Source organism: Carcharodon carcharias, chromosome 17, assembly GCF_017639515.1.
Source record: "Carcharodon carcharias isolate sCarCar2 chromosome 17, sCarCar2.pri, whole genome shotgun sequence".
NCBI lineage: Eukaryota > Metazoa > Chordata > Chondrichthyes > Lamniformes > Lamnidae > Carcharodon > Carcharodon carcharias.
The window spans coordinates 81,156,549-81,176,794 of record NC_054483.1 but is presented as its reverse complement, the minus strand read 5'-3'; the positions used below and the strand labels follow the sequence as shown (position 1 = coordinate 81,176,794).

Below are 20,246 nucleotides of genomic sequence, written 5' to 3'. Positions count from 1 at the left end.
GCGGAGCGCCATAGTGTCCCAGGCAGGGACAAGGGAAGTGGACAGGCAGATGTCCCAAACAGGGGAGAGAGAACTGGGAGAGATCCAAAAGAAAGTCCCAGATAAGAGACAAAGGCAAGGGATGAAACAGGTCCCCTTAAGGAAATGAAAAGAGCAGAGAAACAGGCTCCAAATTAGAGAAAGGGCTGCAGGGAACAGATTTTAATTGAGGTCTCAGGAGAAGCCTTGGTAACTGAATAGGCCATTGGGGCTGCAGGGCTCTGTGTGGTGCAGCCAAAGATCTGAAGTCGTGCCTGTAATTTGGTGTTTGGACGTACTCAGGAATTCAGGGGAACAGAATCTCGAAGGAGAGACTGAAACTCCGCGAGGTGGACCAATGTCAATGCTGTCCGAGTTTGGTAATTGAAAGGGGCTCGAGAGAAGTCCTGAAGATCCAAGACAGCAGTGGAAGTTTCATGACTCCATGCTGCAGGCCGTTGCGGCAGAGCTACGTCTGGAGCAGTAACATTCTGCTTGGCACGGCTGAAGAGCTGAAATTGTTCTTGAGTTGGTGCTGGAGAGTAGACTCAGGAATCAAGAATGAAACCTGTAAGGTGAGGAGTCGTTGAAGCTGTCCGAGTTGAAGCAACCTTTGGAGAGAATTCGAAAGTGAGATCTTCGAAGGTGAAGATTGGAAACTCTTGCGAGAAAGATGAAATTTCAGTGAGATAGGTTGGCTCAGTGTTACTGATGTCTGGATGGGCTGTTGAGCAAACAGTGGAATCTGTTTTGATAGTATCCGTCATTTATTGTGCAGTATGATGTGTTCCACCAGTTTGCTTGAGAATTCAGATGTACCTCATATTAACCCTGAATGCTAAGTATAAGATAGATATTGTAAATTTTTATTTTTCTGACCTTATATAGTAAAGTTGATTTTTGTTCAAAACCTGTGGAAACTTGTAGCTTTCTTGCCTGAACAAGTGTCTTAAATCTCAAACTTTGTCTACTTTAAACAAAACAATTGGATCCTACCAAGAACTTGGGGGTCTGGTCTAGGATGATAACATGCTCTAACCACCTCAATGATCAACTTAAACCTCAGAACTTAATAGAAAGTGAAATAAAAGCAGTCGGTTGTAGTACAAACTGTATCTCTTCAGTTTGTGATATTTCATACTGAACTGAAAATTAATTACATGCCTAGTGCTGTGGCTGTATTTTTGATTTTGTTTCCAGTGTTACACACAAATAAAACAAGTTCTGTCGAAGGGTCATGAGGACTCGAAACGTCAACTCTTTTCTTCTCCGCCGATGCTGCCAGACCTGCTGAGTTTTTCCAGGTAATTCTGTTTTTGTTTTAAAACAAGACAAAGCTAAATGCCCACGACCCAAATTATAAATATGTTTATCAGGTAATAAAAAGCAAAATAATAGTTAAAAAGTCTATCAATTTAGTCTGAAAGTTGAGTACAAGTAGACCATTTCATGCCACAATTTACTTCACTAACAAGAACTCACTGCTGCTTTCAGAAACAGTTTTCAAATGGATGCAAAGTTACTAGAAAGCATTGCAACCTAAACAAAAAAAAAAATCCATTGAATACCTTAAAAAGCTTCAAATTTTAAAGAATCAAGTTATGTTCCACAATACCTTAAAATTCCCAAACTATTCACATTAGCCTGAACATTTAACAGAATTTCCATCCTTGTTGGAAAACTAAAGTCTATTTTCAAGTACAAATATTTGAACATACATTTTAAACATTGATATAATTTATTTACCCAAAGTAAACCTAGTAACTGATTAGCATGATTTTGAGCTGGCTGAAAAACTTAACTGAGGAGTTTTGAAATAACTCAAGTCATAATCAAGTTATTAAAGAGCAATTTGAAAACTTACTATAGCACTCGCAGCAAGAATGCCAACTAAAGTATTTGAAACACTGCTCCATTGTTTGGAGAGTTGTTCAGGGTTGGTACATTTTTCATTATGTCCTTAGATCAACTTCAATCCTCTGCTACCCATTACATTATAACTTGTTCATTCCATACTTACAGAATGCTATGAATCATCATCCAGTGTTATAGACAGTTTATTAAAACAATTATTCTATAATTAGGTTCACGGCTTTTAAATTACAATCATGTCTCCTGTTCTCAATTCACACAAATACATTCATCCATTTGACCCTACCACTGACAGGAGAGAGATGTGGGATAATTTCCCTCTTTTTCCATCTCTCGACTGACTGGAACAAGATGTATTTTAGAGAAGTGTTTTAACCTCTTGAGTGCTGTGGCTTCTAAGAACAGACGCAAGATAGTTTAAATTTATGAGAAAGCCTAACAGAATAAACATTTATTTTCTCATAACCTGTAATATAAATACAACAGCACCCATTCATTCATTCATTCACACATGACATACAAAAATATCACAAAAGATGTAACATACTTAGATTTCCAAGACAGTCCAAAAAGTCAATGTTGCTATCAGTTTTCAAGATGGTAGTTGGACACGTTGTAGGCCTGAGGATCCTCCCTTGGTTCACTGAAGACAATGGAGGTTGGAAGTTTCTGGCAATGAACTCTCAGTGACTTACTCCATGCAACAAGCAGGTTTCTGTTGCTCTCTTTGTCCACACAAATGATTTGATGGGCTCAGCAACTGTCAAACAATGGGGAATGTTTGAAATCCCCATCAACATTCCAGTTATAAAGAGCCTCCGAATACCTTTATTTGCATTTCCATCTTCATGAGGCCAGCAAAGTCTGTTAATGTTACTCTGAATCACTTAAATGAAATGAAGGGAGGTAATCATCAGCATCTGGGGAAGGTTCTTCGTATTTTAAGTGGCTTCCCAGAAACATGCCATGAACCAGTCACTGTACAAAAAACACAAATGGCCACCTGACCCCCTGGAGTCCATCTTGTTGAGGTAAATTGTCTATATTCTATACGTAAAAATGTCTATCATCTTCATAAACTCACAGGCATATGACATGGGCGTAACACATCCGCACAAAAAGGGAAAAAATGAAAATCCCCGACGTTTCATTTTTCTTTGCTACGTCACAGAAGGGAAAGATACACAATAGCAATCATTCGTGCACAATTCATTCCCAAGCACTCTTCAAGGTCATTGTCAATAAACCTTTCCCAGCTTACTTGTGAATTTGATTGTTTAGTGTTTGGGTTACAAATCATCCCTTAAGATGAGGCAATTTTTTCCCTTTTTTGGCTGTAGTATTTTTTAGTTCGGAAGGCTAGAAAAAAGGAAAACGAAACTTGGTGCCTTCTATGCCTGTTCCACCTTTCAATCTCTTTAGGTGTTGTCAGAAGGCAACATACATATGCTGATGGTACTTCCAATACTTTTACATGAAATGGCATGACTTCTTGAGTTCACCACTTGGTGAGAAGAGCTGTCCCTCTCTCCTGTGCTTACTATGCCAAGTTTTCATTATTTCAGTCTGTCGATCCCTTTGCTGCTTGCAGCATAACCTTTAAAATTTATTCATTCATGGGATGTGGCGTCATTGGCTGGGCCAGTATTTACTGCCCATCTCTAATTGCCCTCAAAAAGGTGGTGGCAAGCTACCTTTTGAATTGCAGTCCACACGGTGTAGGTAACCCACAGTGCTGTTAAGGTAAGGAGGGAGTTCATTCTTTTTAGACTTTGTTGCAGGTACAACTAAGTGGCTCGCTAGGCCATTTCAGAGGGCAGTTAAGAGTCAACCACATTTTTTTAGTTCTGGAGTCATATGCCAGACCAAGTAAGAACAGCAGATTTCCATTAGTGAACCAGATGGATTTTTAAAGACAATCAACAATGGTTTCATGGCTATTACTGAGACTAGTTTTAAATTCCACTTTATTTTTTATTAATTGAATTTAAATTCCACCATCTGTAGCGGTGGGATTTGAACCCATGTCCTCAGAGAATTAGCCTGGGCCTCTGGATTACTAATCCAGTGACATTCCCACCACCTCTCCGAAGGACATAGGCACCTGCGAACCAGAGATGAACCAGTGACCGAAAGGTGTCAGTTTTGCAATCCTCTAGTCCACCTGTAAAGATTTTAACCCTTCAACTGCTGTTCCCACTACCCATGGGCTAACATTTCAGTTTCAGGCAAATTAGTAATTCTTATTTCAAGGGTCACATTAGGTGACCAACTATCTTTCAGCACATACGGTGCTCCCCATCCTCCTGCACTTTATTCGTTGTGGGTTTTAAGTTTAAGTTGCAAGTTCATATGGCCTGGAACCAGCAAAATCTGGTTGTTTGACTCATCAGTGAGTAAACCTACACTGATTTCAATTTCAGTCCCCATGTGGTTTTCACCACAGTCTTTTAATTTTTTGCATACTATCTTCTTTCCTGTATTTCTGGAATGGGTTTTTCCCCAATCTATTCCATGTCCTCAGACTTCAATACCTCCAGGTGCCTGTTCAGAATCCACTGCACTCACAGGGGCACTTCACCTATGTGAGGCATGTTCCTCACTCCTGCTTGCTAGTTTGAGAACTTTGTTTATCTCTATTTAAATTTTTTAAAGGTGGTGTCTGCTAAACACACATCTGGTGCATTTCTCTCAATGTCTGCTACCTTTACTTCAGCATTTTTCCCTCCTTTGGCTCTCTTTCGGCCTGCATCAATTCTAATGGCTTTGACTCCACGTTGGATCCTTACAGAAATTTCCTCAAATCAGTGTCTGCAGAATTTAGCTTTCCAGCCTTCTCAGACTGTTCCGGAGGCTTTGGGGATTATCCAGCATCCTGCCAAGTCACTACCCTATACACAGATTACATAGATCTACACCTTGCATGGGCAAAGCTTGGAATCACTCCAACTGTTACTAATCCTGTAACTAAGTTACTCTGCAAATACATTTTAAATAAAAGAACCTCCAATCATTCCCCAGCAAGTCCCTTCACCAGCACTCTGGCATTTACACTGCTTTCGGGTGGAAAATCACCATCTCCTGCCACTAGCAAAGTTTGAATGCAACCAGTATCTCTGAGAATGCTTCTCTTTTCCTGATTTCTCAGGATAGCGAGGTGTTGGTTGGGATACTGTTTTTAAATTATTCCAATAGGAAAACTTGCAGGAGGTAATTCTAAGACATCTAATTAGAGGTCATCACCCCATTAGCTATCCTGGCATACTGGCCTTCATAAATCAAAGTATTGAGTATAGGAGTTGGGATGTTATGGTGAGGTTGTATAAGACATTGGTGAGGCCAACTTTGGAGTATTGTGAGCAGTTCTGGTCGCCTAACTACAGGAAGGATATCAGTAAGATTGAAAGAGTGCAGAGAAGATTTACTAGGATTTTGCCTTAAGGAGTTTAGTTACAGGGAAAGATTAAACAGGTTAGAACTTTATTCGTTGGAGCATAGAAGGATGAGGGGAGATTCGATAGAAGTTTACAAAATTATGAGGGGTATAGACAGAGTAAATGCGAGTAGGCTCTTTCCAATTAGATTAGGAGAGATAAACATGAGAGGACTTGGCTTTAGGGTGAAAGGGGAAAGGTTTAGGGGGAACATTAGGGGGAACTTCTTCACCTAGAGCGTGGTGAGTGTGTGGAACGAGCTACCATCTGACGTGGTAAATGCGGGCTCACTCAAGTTTTGAGAATAAATTGGATAGATACATGGATGGGAGAGGTCTGAAGGGTTATGGACTGGGTGCAGGTCAATGGGATTAGCAGAATAATATTTCGGCACAGACTAGAAGGGCCGAATGGCCTGTTTTCTGTGCTGTAGCATTCTATGGTTCTATGGTCTGCCTTTACATGTTCAGGCTTGCTGCAATGGAAACAGATTGGGCAAGACCCTTCCTCTTCTTCACTCCCAATTTCACCTTTTTAAAGTTGGGGGCTAGTCTGTCCTTTCTAATCCATTCTCCTCCTCCTCTCGAGTTTATTTCTGTATTGCCTTCTGCCCTTTCATTATCCCATCTCCTATTGCTCTCCCACTTCCTGTCCTTCCCAGAACTCCGGAGATTATTAAGAAAGGGTTTTCCTGGATTAAAATGTTTGTGTGTGAATTTATAGTCATCCGCTATTATAGCAGTTGGAGCTTTGCACCTCAAAATGAAATCTAATGTTAATTGGGATTTTTAAATTATTCCAATAGAATTACCTCCTGCAAGTTTTCTTAAGACATCTAATTTGAGAGATCTTACCCAGTGATCAAAAGCCATATGTTTTTCTCTTTCTCAAATTCAAAATAGGTCTGTGCAGGCCTTTGCCCAGAGTTTCTGAATTTCTGACTGTATTCTTCGGGTACTAAATCATATGCATTTAGAATGGCAGTTTTTGTTTGCTCAGAGTCCACAGTGCTCTCCTCTGACAACATGGAATAAGCTTCACAATCTCTCACAACTAATTCACCCTCCAAAAGGAGGGTCCATGACTCTGCTGACCATTTTAACCACTTATCGATTTTCTCAAGCAAATTGCTCTTCATTAAATTTTGACACTAACACAAGTTTTGCAAAAAAAATCAAAGCTTTGCACTGAATCCAAATCAGTATGTGAACTGCTATGGGTTCTGGCATTATCCAATTTCAGTTTTTCCTTTGCCAGCTCAAACTGCCAGATCTCTGTCTCCCACAGCATTTCTCTTTCCTCTTATTCCTTTGGCATTTGTTCTTCCTTTTCCCCCTCTCTTTCTTCTCTTTGGAGCTCTAATTCTATTTTCCGTATGGCAATTTCCTCATCTGTTTGGATTCTAGCTAGTGCTACTCTATCAATTTCTGGTTCCATGTTTGTTTCCTTTGTTTCTGATTCAATATCAATCTGATTAGCTAGAATTTGGACGAATTCAGGCTTCCTTGCTTTTGCTCTTACATTTACTTCCATCTGTTTGACTACAGCTCTTAGTTCCTCAATAGCTAATGCTTTTAACACAGCCCAAGTTACGTCACCCTGGTCTACAAAGGTTTTGGTATTGAACATGGCCATCTGAAGTACGTAACACAGTGAAAAATTGAGAAAACCTGTTGACCAATTTACTTTTTTTAGTTGCAGTGGCCAATTTCACCTTCCACTTCCAATTTATTCATTGCCTAATGTTTGTAATTGGACTTGAGCTCCCAATCTGTTGCGGATAAAGGAGAGATGTGGGATAATTACTCCATTTTTCCACTTCGATTGACCACAACAATATGTAATTCAGAGAAGTGTTTTAAATCAGTAGCGACTCAAGACCAAACACCGGATAGGCTCTTTCATAGGTTTAAATTACAAGAACAAATGTTTGCTTTCTCAACACTTGAAATGTAAACGCAAAGGCACCCACTTACTCATTCACAAAAGACACACACCCACACACCACCCACACACCACCCACACACCACACGAGTCCAAAAGTCAATGTCATTATCAGTTCTCATTTGTAGACGTTGCAGGCTTGCAGATCCTCTCTTGGTTAACTGAAGACAGTGGAGATTGATAGTTTCGGTGATGAATTCAGTGGCTTACTCCACGCAACAGCAGATTTCTGGTTTTACCAGCTGAAGTTGTGGTTGAGCCCCTGTAGTGGGGAAGATGTAATTTGCAGGTAAAGAATAACCCCATTTCTCTGCCTGTGAGTGAATTTAACAGCAGGTTTCTTCCTTTTTCTGGGTGAGAGATCTTCCATCTGTAAACTTGATATCCCAGACTGCCTGCCCTGATCTGCCCTTGTGAATTAAGGTATTTTCTTACAATAAGCCAGTTTCCATCATGTAACTGCAGCATTGGTGTTCCCATTGTCCACATAAGTGGTTTGATGAGCTAAGCAATTGCCACATGTTTTGGGGAAAGTTTGAAATCCTCAACATCCCAGTTATGAATAGCCTCCAAATATTGTTATCTGTATTTCCGTCTCCATGAGGCCAGCAAGTCTATTAGATATTGTTAATCTGAGTCACTTTAATTGAAATGGAGGGGGGTAGGCATCAGCACCTGGGGATGGTAGCTTGCAATTTAATTGGCTTCCCAGAGACATGCCCAGACATGAATCATTCCCCCCATCTGTACAGAAAACACAAAAGGTCACTTGACCCATGGAATTCAGCTTGTCAAGGCAAATTGTCCATATTCCCTGATTTTTAAAAGTAAAAATGTCCGTCTTCTTCATAAATTCACAGATATATGACGCAGCGTAACAATCCCCAAATTATTACCGTAATAAATGCGTTAATACTCAAATTATCCACTTCTGGCAAAAGGGAGTTATGATTCCAGGTTTCATCTGGACCCTGCAGATTCTTTTATTCTATAATAACTACTCTATTCAGAACAACTTGCATGTAAAATCAATTTTTACTATGTCAATTTCTAGATTCCATCAGATTGTAAAAGTCATCCCCTTGATAAGTAACAACAGGGCTGTATTAAATAGATGGTGATTTCAGATTCATTTGTTAAAACAAAAGCAATTTAAACCGGCAGCTCTGAAAGATCTTCCCATTTTAAGTTGGATGCATAGAGCCTTGCTTTAACAGAACCACAGAATTTTAAACAGCACAGGAGGCCACTCGGCCCATTGTGTCTGCACCAGCTCTCCATATAAGCATTATGACCGAGTGCCATTGCCCTGCCTTTTCCCCATACTGCTGCTGTTCCTATTCCAATGGCCTCTTGAATGCCTCGGTTGAACTGCCTCCACCACACTTCTAGGCAGTACATTTCAGACTCGAACCACTTGCTGTGGGAAGTTTTTTCTCACATCACGTTTGATTGTTTTGGAAATCACTTTAAATCTGGGCCCTCTCATCCTAGACCTTTTTACGAGCAGGAACAGTTTCCCACTATCTACTCTATTCAGCCCCCTCATTATTTTGAAAAACTCTATCAAATCTCCTCTTAATCTTCTCCTGTCCAAGAAGAACAGTCCCAACTTCTCCAATCTATCTTCATAACTGAAGTCTTTCATCCCAGGAACCAGGCACAATGCGTACACATTCTTCCTATAGTGTGTCGCCTAGAACTGTACACAATACTCCAGCTGAGGTCTAACAAGTTTCTTACATAAGTTCAGCATAATCTCCCTGCTCTTGTACTCTATGCCCCTATTAACAGAGCCCAGGATACTGTGTGCTTTATAACTGCTCTCCACTTGTCCTGCCACCTTCAGTAATCTATGCACATATACTCCCAAGTCTTTCTGCTCCTGCACCCCCTTCAAAATTTCACCCTTTTTACATTGTCTGCCCATGCTCTTCCTACCAAAATGCATCACCTCATACTTCTCTGCCACCTATCTGCCCACTCTACCAACTTGTCTACGTCCTCTTGAAGTTACATACCGTCCTCCTCGCAGTTCACAACACTCCCAAGCTTAGTATCATCTACAAACTTTGAAACTGTCCCCTACACACCAAGATCTAGATCATTAATATATACCAGGAAAAGCAAGGGTCCCAATACCAACCCCTGGGGAACTCCACTACAAACCTTCCTCCAGCCCGAAAAATATCCATTGATCATTACCATCTGCTTCCTATTTTTCAGGCAATTTTTTTTCCACATTTCTACTGTCCCTCTTATTCCATGAACAATAACTTTTCTGAAGTCTGTTGTGTGGCATTGTGTCAAATGCCCTTTGAAAGTCCATGTACACCACATCAACAGCATTACCCTCACCGACCTTTTCTGCTACCTCTTCAAAGGCTCCAGCAAGTTAGTTAAACACAATTTCCCCTTTAGAAATCCACGCTGGCTTTTCCTTATCAACCCATATTTTCCCACGTGACTTATAATTCTATGCCGAATAATTGTTTCTAGAATCTTGCCCACCACTGAAGTTAAACTGACTGGTCTGTATTTGCTGGGCTTATCCTTTTAGCTTTTCTTGAACAAGAGTGTAATGTTTGCAATTCTCCAGTCCTCTGGCACCACCCGAGTCTAGGGAAGACTGAAAATTATGGCCAGTGCCCCTGCAATTTCTATTCTCACTTCCTTCAATATCCTGGGATGCATCTCATCTAGTGCCAGTGCCTTGTCAATTATAAGTACCAATGGTCTATTCAACATTTTCTCCTTGTCAATTTTAAACCCTTTTATTGACAGAGTTCCCTCGTCTATCACAAGGTCTGGGTAGCATCTACCTCCTTGGCAAAGAAGGATACAAAGTATTCATTTAATAGCTCAGACATGGCCCTTTGACCATGTGCAAATTCCCTCTTAGGTCCCTAATTGGCCCTACTCCTCCTTTTACTATTTATATGCCTATAGAAGACTTTGGAATTCCTCTTATGTCAGTCTTTTCTCATAATCCCTCTTTGCTTCTCTAAAATGCTTTTTCACCTCCCCTCTGAACCTTCTGTATTCCACTTGGTTCTCAATAGTATTTTCTACCTGACACCTGTCATAAGAGGACTTTTTCTTCTTCATCTTAATTTCAATATCCTTTTTCATCCAAGGGGCTCCGGATTTATTTGCCCTACCCTTCCCTTTCGATGGAACATGCTATGACTCTGCCCGAACAAATTCTTTTTTGAAGGGAGCCCATTGTTCAGCTACAGTTTTTCCTGCCAATCTTTCTTTCCAGTCTATTTGGCCCAGCTCCATTCTTGCCCCATCGAAGTCAGCTCTTGTTCAATTAATTATTCTTACTCTGGATTGCCTATCATCCTTTTCTATCATCCTAAAATGTACAATACAATGAGAACTGCCTCCTAAACATTCCCCCACTGACACGTGATCTACTTGGCTCACCTCACTTCCAACAACCAGATCCAACAGTGCATCGTTTCTTGTTGGATTAGACACAATGCTGTAGAGAATTCTCCTGGACACAATCTAGGAACTTCTGCCCCTCTCCACCCTTTACACTACCACTGTCCCAGTCTACATTTGCGTAACTAAAGACTCCATTATAACTACTCTATAACGCTTTCATCTCTCTAATTTCCCTGCAGATCTGTTCTTCTAAGGCCTTCTCACTATTTGGCAGTCTATAGACTACACCAAGCAATGTAATTGCACCCTTTTTGTTCCTTAGTTCTAGCCAAATTGATTCTGTCCTTGAACCCTCTGGGACATCCTCTTTCTCCAGCACTACAATGCTCTCCTTAACCAATACCACCATCCCTCCTCCTTTCCTATCTCTTCTGAACACCTTGTACCCAGGGATATTAAACACCCAGTTCTGCCCTTCCTTGAGCCAGGTCTGTTATCGCCACATCATCACATTTCCACATGGCAATCTGCAGCTGTAACTTCCCAATCTTATTTACTACACTCCGTGCATTCACATACATGTATAGCAACCCTGATTTAGATGTGTTACTTTCTCCCATGCCCCGAATTTACCTATTAACTTACTATTCTCTATACTAGTGCCATCGGTCTCTCCCAGTATTTTGTACACCCTGGTATTCCTCTCTAATATTTTTTCTTGGTTCCCACACCCCTGCCGAGTTAGTTTAAAGCCCCCCCGCCCCAACAGCATTAGCAAAACACCTCGCAAGAAACTCAGTCCCAGCTTTGTTCAAGTGCAACCTGTCCAACTTGTACAGGTGCCATCTCTCCCAGAAACAGTCCCAGTGTCCCAGGAATCTAAAGCCCTCCCTCCTGCACCAGCTTTCCAACAACACACTTATCTGCCTTATCCTCCTATTTCGGTACTTGCTGTCATATCGCCCTGGCAGTAATCCGGAGATTACTACCTTTGAGGTCCTGCTGGTTAATTTTCTATCTTGCTCACTAAATTTTGATTGCAGGACTGCATTCCCCTTTCAACCCAAGTCATTGGTACAAATGTGGGCCACAACCTCTAGCTGATCATCCTCCCCCAGATGAATGCCTTGCAGCCGTTCTACAACATCCTTGACCCTGGCACCAGGGAGGTAACATACCACCCTGGAGTCACATCTACAACCACAGAAACACCTGTCCATTCCCCGAACCAATGAATTTGCTATCATTTCTTTCTTTCGTCCCTCCTGTACAGCTGAGCTGTTCGTGGTGCCACAAACTTGGCTCTGACTGCAGTCCTCTGGGGAACTCATTCCTTCATCAGCTTCCAAAACAGAAAATTGGTTTGTGAGCGGCACCCCAAGAGACTCCTGCATGACCTGCCTGGTGGTCACCCATTCCCCCTCTGTCTCCAAGCCCTTAAGCTGCAGTATGACCACCTGTCTGAACTTGTTATCCACATAGCTCTCAGCCTCGCAGATGCGCCAGTGACTCCTGCTGCCGCTCGAGCTCTGAAACCCAGAGCTCAAGTTTCTGCAGCTAACAGCACTTCTTGCACATGGTCAGCTAGGACACCGTTAACGTCTATAACTTCGCACATATTACAGGACATGCATTCCATTCGAATGAGCTGCCCTGCCATGTCTTAAATCTACTTCCCTTACGTTTACTTTATTCTACTTTGGATTATTTATAATACTTTATTATATTGGCCTTATATTCCTGGTGCTTCTCAGTTAAATCCAAATATAGAAACTTGTTTAAAAATACTACACTACTGTAATTTACTCACCAGTTCCTACTTACCAAGGCCACTGCTCTTCTGAGGGAAGGTAGAAAAAGAAAGGAGCACCTCCCTCCTCCCTTCACACAGAACCCCCTCAGTCACCAAACTCCAACTGAAGCACTCGAATGCAGCCAAAAACAGCACACCAGTGTAGAAAAGTCAGCACTATAAGATAGCCTACTTTTATACTCTTTGAATCCAGCCTTTGAAAACCTGATTAAGCCAGTTATCTAATTAATTATTGCAAGCAGAGTCTCTATGAGCCCCATTTTAAGGCTGATCTAAAACTCACCTTCTTCTAACCCTAACAGCAACTTTTAGTTAATTGCTAAATTAACTTCTGCCCGACTTCCATATCCACATTGTCCCTCTCACTTGTGAACAGTGACACAAAGTATTCATTTAGAACCCTACCTCCATTTTCCAGCTCCACACACAAATTACTGCTACAATCCTTAATGGGTCCAACTCTTTCCCTAGTTATCCTTAATTTTAATGTACTTGTAAATTAACTTTGTATTTTCCTTTATTTTACCTGCCAATGTTTTTCATGCCCCCTTTTTGCTCTCCTAATTTCCTTTTTAAGAACCCCCCTACACATTCTATACTCCTCTAGGGCTTCCACTGTTTTGAGCCCTCGGTATCTGCCATTAGCCTCTCTTTTTCTTTTATTTCTTTTTATCCAATCAATTGAACTCCCTCAGTTACCAAACTCCAACTGGGCTGCAGCCAAAAACAGCACTCTAGTGCAGACAAAAACTTTATTTAGTATCCATTAAAAAAAATTAGACAGTGGTTAAAATGCAAAATTATACAAGCAAAAATAAATCTACCTTTCAGATCTTTGTAGAAGACAGTAGAAAAATGATCATATACCTGGCTTGCAAGGGAGAGAATGAAAGCCCAATCCTCCTGCCATTGCTCCTCTCGCAGTGAGAAATGCAACCCAAAGCTCTGAGAGTACCAAGATTCCCATTCTTTCCAGCGAATATAAAACCTGACAAGGGGTAAAAAAGGGGATTTAGCATTAAGACAGAATACAACACTGGAAATTTGCATTTGTAATTAATAAACTCTTAGTGTTTATCATGCACTTCCAACACTAAAACTCTTCCATGGTAAAATATTAACAGTTTATTTTCTTTCATGCATGCAAGTGCCTTTTCAGTTAACCTACAATATGTTGTAAATGGGCGAACAACTACCCATTAACAGAATGCTATGAACTAGAATGCACTGTATGCAATGGAAGCTACAATTTTCCTGAAACAGACAATTTCCTCCAACTTGCAAAATGAGGTTACAGTTAGGCAATGTATAATTAAGAAGGAAATATAGATGGTCCAGAAGATCAGGAAAGAGTAGAACAGGAAGCTAGCATTTAAATAGCTCCTTAACTCATCCAAAAAGTCTCAAAGCATAAATAAATTGCTTTTTGAAGGGCAATGACTTCTGTAGACAAACATGCCTTTTTTCTTTTTTTCTTTAATGCAATGTAGACATCGCTGGCAAGGCCAGCACATGTTGCCCAACCCTAATTGCCCGAGAAGGTGGTGGTGAGCCGCCACCTGCTGTAGTCCATCTGATGCAGGTACACAAACAACGCTGGTCTTTGATCCATTGACAGTGAAGGAACGGTGATATGCTTCCATAGTATGTGAATTGGAGGGGAACTTGCAGGTGATGGTGTTCTCATGCATCTGATGTCTTTGTCTTTCTAGGTGGTAGAGATTGCAGTTTCAAAAGATGCTGTCAAAGAAGGTTTGGTGAGCTGCTGCGATGCATCTTGCATATGTTACACACTGCTGCCACTGTGCATCAATGGTGGAGGGGGTGAATGTTTAAGGTGGTGGGTGGGTGCCGATCAAGCAAACTACACACTGGATTGGTGTCAAGATTCCTGAGTGTTCTTGGAGCTGCACTCATCCAGACAAGTGGAATATCCCATTACGCTCCTGACTTGCACCTTGTAGATGGTGGACAGACTTTGGGGGAAACAGGTGGTGAGTTATCACAGAATTCCCAGCCTCCAACTAGCTCCTGTAGCCAGAGTATTGTTATGACTAGTCCAGTTCAGTCTCTGTCAATGGTAATCCCCAGGATGTTGATAGTGGGGGATTCATCAATGGTCATGCCATTCAATATCAAGTGGGGGATTCAACAATGGTAATGCCATTGAACATCAAGGAAAGATGGCTAGATTCTCTCTTGTTGAGGATGGTCATTGCCTGGCACAAACATTACTTGCCACTTATCAGCCCAAGCCAGAATGTTGTCCAGGTCTTGCTGCATATGGACCCTGACTGCTTTAGTAGCTGTATCAGTTTGTACACAATATACCACAAGCATAATGAAGATGAAGTTAATCAGTTCTGGAGCAAATGATTTAGGAAGGAAGTTAGCATGGACACAGAACTCCCTGCTCTTCTCTGAAAAGTGCTATAGGATTTTTAGCATTCACTGGAATAGGCAAGTGGGGCCCCAGTTTAATTTCTCATCCAATTTGCAGATCTTCCAACACTGCAACATGCCTTGAGTATTGTGCTTAAGTGTAAACGTAGACAATATGCTCAAACTCTGTAGTGGGATTTGACCCACAACATTCTGGCTCAAAGGCAAGAGAACTACTACTAAAAATTGAATCAAATCAATTTGAATCTGTTATTTTTTAAAGCACACTGTTTGTTTGAACAGTGAATCTAACACATGGATTTGCAGCATTTACGGATTTAGGTAGTTCACATCAACTGAACTCATAACATTACAAGTATCCAAGGTGCTTCAGTTGCATGTCATTACCTGGGAGCCCAACTGTTTCAAAAGATCCCATCCTTTGGTTTTCACCCCACTCTACTGTATACAAGGCCTCACTTTGAAAACATGTCATGAAAAGATACTAGAAAGACCACCAGTGATGGGATGAAAAATTCTTACAGCTCCAAGCATCAGAATAGCAGTGGAAAATTGAGGAGGTGAGACACAATTAAGATTATACCATAGTAATATACACAAGCTACAAAACAGAAAAAAAGCCATCTGGATCCAACAGTGTGCGTTGGCATTTAACCTCCATATGAACAAATATAGTTTCCAATCATATCTAACCAACCTATGCCCACATCCTTCCATCAAATCTAATCTTGAATGTGGACAGATCCTGTCTCAGCCATTACTGGAAGTGAATTCCAGTTATATCATTCTCTGAAGTTTCTCCTGCCCTCTGCTCTAAATCTCTTACATTTAATCTTGTATCTATGACACTTCCACCTTGAACCCAAAACAGTGCAACACAAAAGGAAAAAGAAAAACATGGAAGATAAGGGTACTTGACTGAAAAAAACCCCACAAATTCCTGAATAAAAAAAGCAACTTACCTTATTTAAATGAAAGGAAAAATAAACCAAAAATCACAAGAAAAAATTTGAATAAGACATGGGAAGGTTAATTTCAGGTTTATTGTTAAAATGAAAAGGCAGTGCATCAAAGATTAGGGTTCCATGGATGAACAGGGAGATGGGATAAAATTTGGAATTAAAATAACCCATTAGAACAAACTAAAACAAAAAAATCCAGATAAACAAATATACAGAAAAGCTGCAAAAAGATCAGCAAAGCTAAGAGGGAGCTGGAGAAAATGAAAAATGAGAAAGAGTAAAATCTTTCAAAGGCACATTAATAGTAAGAGGATTGTCAAGGTGAGCCAAGGCAAGCCAACAGAGATAAAGGAGGCAAGCTTGGCACGGGGAGTGTGAAAAGAACAACTTGGTTTGTTTTCAAAAAGTGCACATTAGGATCGCAGAATCATCAGAAGTGGGCGTAGAACAGTTAGTAGTTCAAAGGGATTTTTAAGTTACTCAAACAACATAGACAAATCACTGTGACCTGATTGCCTACATCAGAGAGGAAATTAGAGAGAAAAAAGAGGTTTGGACTATGATTTACCAGACTTTATAGGAAGCAAGACTTGTACCAGAATACTTAAGAATGGCAAAAGTGACTGTTTCCAAAATAAAAGACATATAGGGGGTAGATCAGGAAATTACAGGTCAGCTATAGCTATTATTATATCACTAAAGTTTATAATCTGAGGTGAAAAACATGAATTAATCTGGACAATGAATTTAAAACTAATCAAAATTTAAGTAATAACAGTTGCTAAACATTGCATTATTTTATTTGGCTATGATAAGGATTTTCAAAAAGCAATTGATAAAAATACTGCTTCAATAGAAGCCGTTGAATAATAAAAAATGAAGTAATAAATTTTAAAATCAGAGAGGAAGGAAATATATCATAAATGAATGACAAAATTCAGCAAGAATGGGGGCAATGTAGAACTTTTACAAGATCTTGGTTAGGTCTTGGATACAGTGTCATATGTTCAGTTTTGGACACCACAATACAGGACAGATAAGCCTCAGGGGTGGGAAGGAGTGCGACAAGGAAAATAGCAAAGCAATTGAACCATGGGTAATTTCCCTGCACTTCTGTTTCCTCCCTCCACCCGCAGCCCAAAATGGTAGTAGTCTTACTTAGAGTACAGAGTACAAACAACAAGAAATACCAGTTTTATACATACACGTGTGAATTGATACAGATCAACAGTTGATTGAAATATCTGACTTTAGAATTGTCATTGTTTGCTTTTGTGGTTAAGTTACAATAATGCACGTTATTTTTGCAGATTAAATTGGTTTAAGGTTTCTCTGGAGAAAATAAAATGTAAATTAAAGTTCCTACCAATGTGAGCAGTCATGCAAGCTGTCATGAAGAGCTTTCCGCAGAACTGAATCTTTGTCATAAATACCCCATGTTGCTTGTAGCACCGAGTCAAGCAGGCAGTCACCTGCTGTGCGATTCCAGAGAGCATAAAGTCGGCTATCCAGGCGGGTTCCTAGTTCCAAGGACCAATTTATAATGGGAGATTCTTCCTCTAATTCTACAAAAGCAAAAGAGTTAAGAATTGCAATAGCCTTTTATAAAGTTAATTTTAATTTTCAAATTAAAGTTATTGAAAAGCTTGTTTCACAAGATAGACACTTCTAAAATTAAGTTCATTTATCTGAGAAAGTATCTCCAATGCTTTGCAAACCTCTGCAGGTCTTTATACTGAAATTATTCTATTAGGTAAAGCAATTTGCTGATACTCAAACTTCTGGGACTATGGGCTTACACCTATAAAGCTCTGCAGGTTCCGTTCCTAATCATACAGGAAATTAGACAGTAACATATAGAAATCACAATATTATCTATGGGGAACTCGGGGAAAGGAAGCAATGAATTATTTTTGCACATTTTATGGAACAGGAGTAGGTAATTCAACTGGATTTATTAACCCCCATCTGATTGGGAACGTACTCCACAGAGCTTTATAGGTGTGAACCCAGGAGGTTGGTGAGGTAGGGTTGGTGGTTGGGGCACAGGGTGCTGGGTTCAGAGAGCTTTTCGCTATCCAATCCATGGAAGGAAATTCCTCCCAGATTGACTCAAAAAAAAAGATCCTTGAGCACATCAGCAAGGATGCACTAACTGTCAACACTCCAGGTGTAGGGTTGAGACCCACGAATCCCTATAACTGTCCACTCATTGCAGCGCAGATACATTTCAATAAAGTTTCAGGTGCCCTATAACTTGGTCCACTAATTTTGCTAGATTGGTTTAGCTCCCAAATGACAATTCTAACTGCAACAAATCTCTTTTTTTAAAAAAATCTCCTTGATTAGTTAACCCTCCACCTTCTAACCTAAAGGGAATACCAGCCACATTTTTGTAACCTGTCCTCAATTATGTAGAGTTATAAAACAGAACCAAAATCAAAGAGATTATCTTATTACCTTCAGTTTGATTCTCGATATGGAGGCCCCCCCAGAATATCAAAAGGGGGAAAGAAACAAGTAGTTCACTTTTTCCTAATTTTTCCTGTCCCAATTTTGTGCGAATATTTTGGCTCAACAAGCTGAGATTCTTAATCCAGCAGCTCCATTAAAAACTTAAAAATGCAGAGTTGACACAGTCACACATACAATAAAGCTCTTCCTTCTGTCCAATCACACAGCACCTAACCTCAAATGTTTCTCTGCTGCATAAATGTAATATTTTCCATTTATCATCATCAGTCATGCCAATGGTCTGGACATCACTGATGTAGTGCCAAATTAGGAATAGTTTTGCACTGTAATTTGGAACATATCAAATTCATTTTATGTAGGAATCTTAGAGGTCACATAGATCACTTCAATTCATCAGCTTGCCCTTCATTTGAACCCCGGTGGCACAGATGAAAGAACAGTATATTAAACCCATCACCTGATCTCCAATCCCAAATCACTTCCTTGTTGCAAGTGTTAAGCTTTAATAATATTGCTCTGAATCAATCCTAGAACAATTCAACTGCAAAAATGGATACTCACTACAATTCATAACAATCAAAGTCCAATACAATATCAGAAATGTTATCATTCAATTAGAATTGAAAAAGCATACTAATAAACTGCTTACCTTTCTGTACATCCCGATCAAGCACCTCATCAAACAATTTTTCCTGCACTGATGGTGGCAGGTCCTCAACATCTGCAAGAGACAACAAGCCAGACTGCATCATACTATCCAACAATGGAATCCACTTGTCCATCAGCTGCCCCCAGACCCCAAAGTTCACTACCCATTCACAAAGGGACTGTTATTTCAAGATGTATAATGTGATTATTACACCACATCATATGCATAAAGTAGATCCATCATTGTAATTTCGAGAATGAAATTTATTAATATAAAACAGAAGAAAGAGGAGACGACCATATGCCCCTTCAGCCTGCTCAGCCATTCAAGGGAATCAGGGATGATCTTCTATCTGAATTCCACTTTTCTGTCCTTTCCCTGTATCTCTTGATCCTTTTATTGCCCAGCCAATCAAGGTTTTGAATGTACTCAAATCACTAAACATCAACCACCCTCTGGGGTAGAGGATTCCAAGGGTTCATGACCCTTGGTAAAGAGGTTTCTCATCTCAGTCCTACATAGCCAATCCCTAATCCAGAACTCTGACTCCTCGTTCTAGACAGGTGAAGGAGTATCCCCAGTGTCCTGGCCAACATATATCCCTTAATCTGTATCACACTGCTGTTTTTTAAAAATTAATTCACGGGGTGTGGGCATCGCTGGTCAGCATTTATTGTCCATTCCCAATTGCCTTGTTCAGAGGGCATTTTAAGAGTTAACCACATTACTATGGGTCTGGAGAATCGGACGCACGTTTAATTGGGCTCAGAATCGGTCCCAGGAGTGCTCCTGACGACATTGCTCCACAGCCCCATGATGGCCTCAGAGCCGGCAACCCCACCCACAGTGTGGGAACCCCTGCTTTAGAGGGTGCAGAAAAGATTTACAGGAATGGTTCCAGGGCCGAGAGACTCCAGTTACATGAACAGACCACAGAAGCTGGGCTTGTTCTCCTTAGGGAAGGTTGAGAGGGGATTTGATAGATGTGTTCAAAATCACGAAAGGTCTAGATAGAAACTGTTTCCATTGGCAGAAGAGTCGAGAACCAGAGGATGCTGATTGGCAAAGGAACCAACGGTGACATGAGGGAAAGCTTTTTTTTTTAAAAAAACACAGCAAATAGTCAGGATCTGGAATGTATTGCCTCTGCGGTGAAGGCAGTTACAATCAGGACTTTCCAAAGGAGTTGGATGGGAGAGGCGATGGTATAGTGGTATTGTTGCTAGAGTAAAAAAATCCAGAGACCAGGGTAATGCTCTGGGGACCCGGGTTCGAATCCT

At 40.5% G+C, this 20,246-nt stretch overlaps 1 protein-coding gene across 7 annotated transcripts in view; it reads right to left on the bottom strand.

Moving 5' to 3' along the window:
• LOC121289719 (ubiquitin thioesterase ZRANB1) overlaps positions 1–20,246 on the bottom strand; it is a 96,649-nt gene that overhangs the window by 13,021 nt on the left and 63,382 nt on the right. For all 7 annotated transcript variants that reach the window (XM_041209360.1, XM_041209359.1, XM_041209357.1 and 4 more), the window contains 3 exons: positions 18,967–19,038; positions 17,209–17,407; positions 13,345–13,465 (listed from right to left, as the gene is read on the bottom strand). In XM_041209360.1, the coding sequence (XP_041065294.1) occupies positions 13,345–13,465; positions 17,209–17,407; positions 18,967–19,038 (392 nt within the window). The remainder of the gene's footprint in view (positions 1–13,344; positions 13,466–17,208; positions 17,408–18,966; positions 19,039–20,246) is intronic.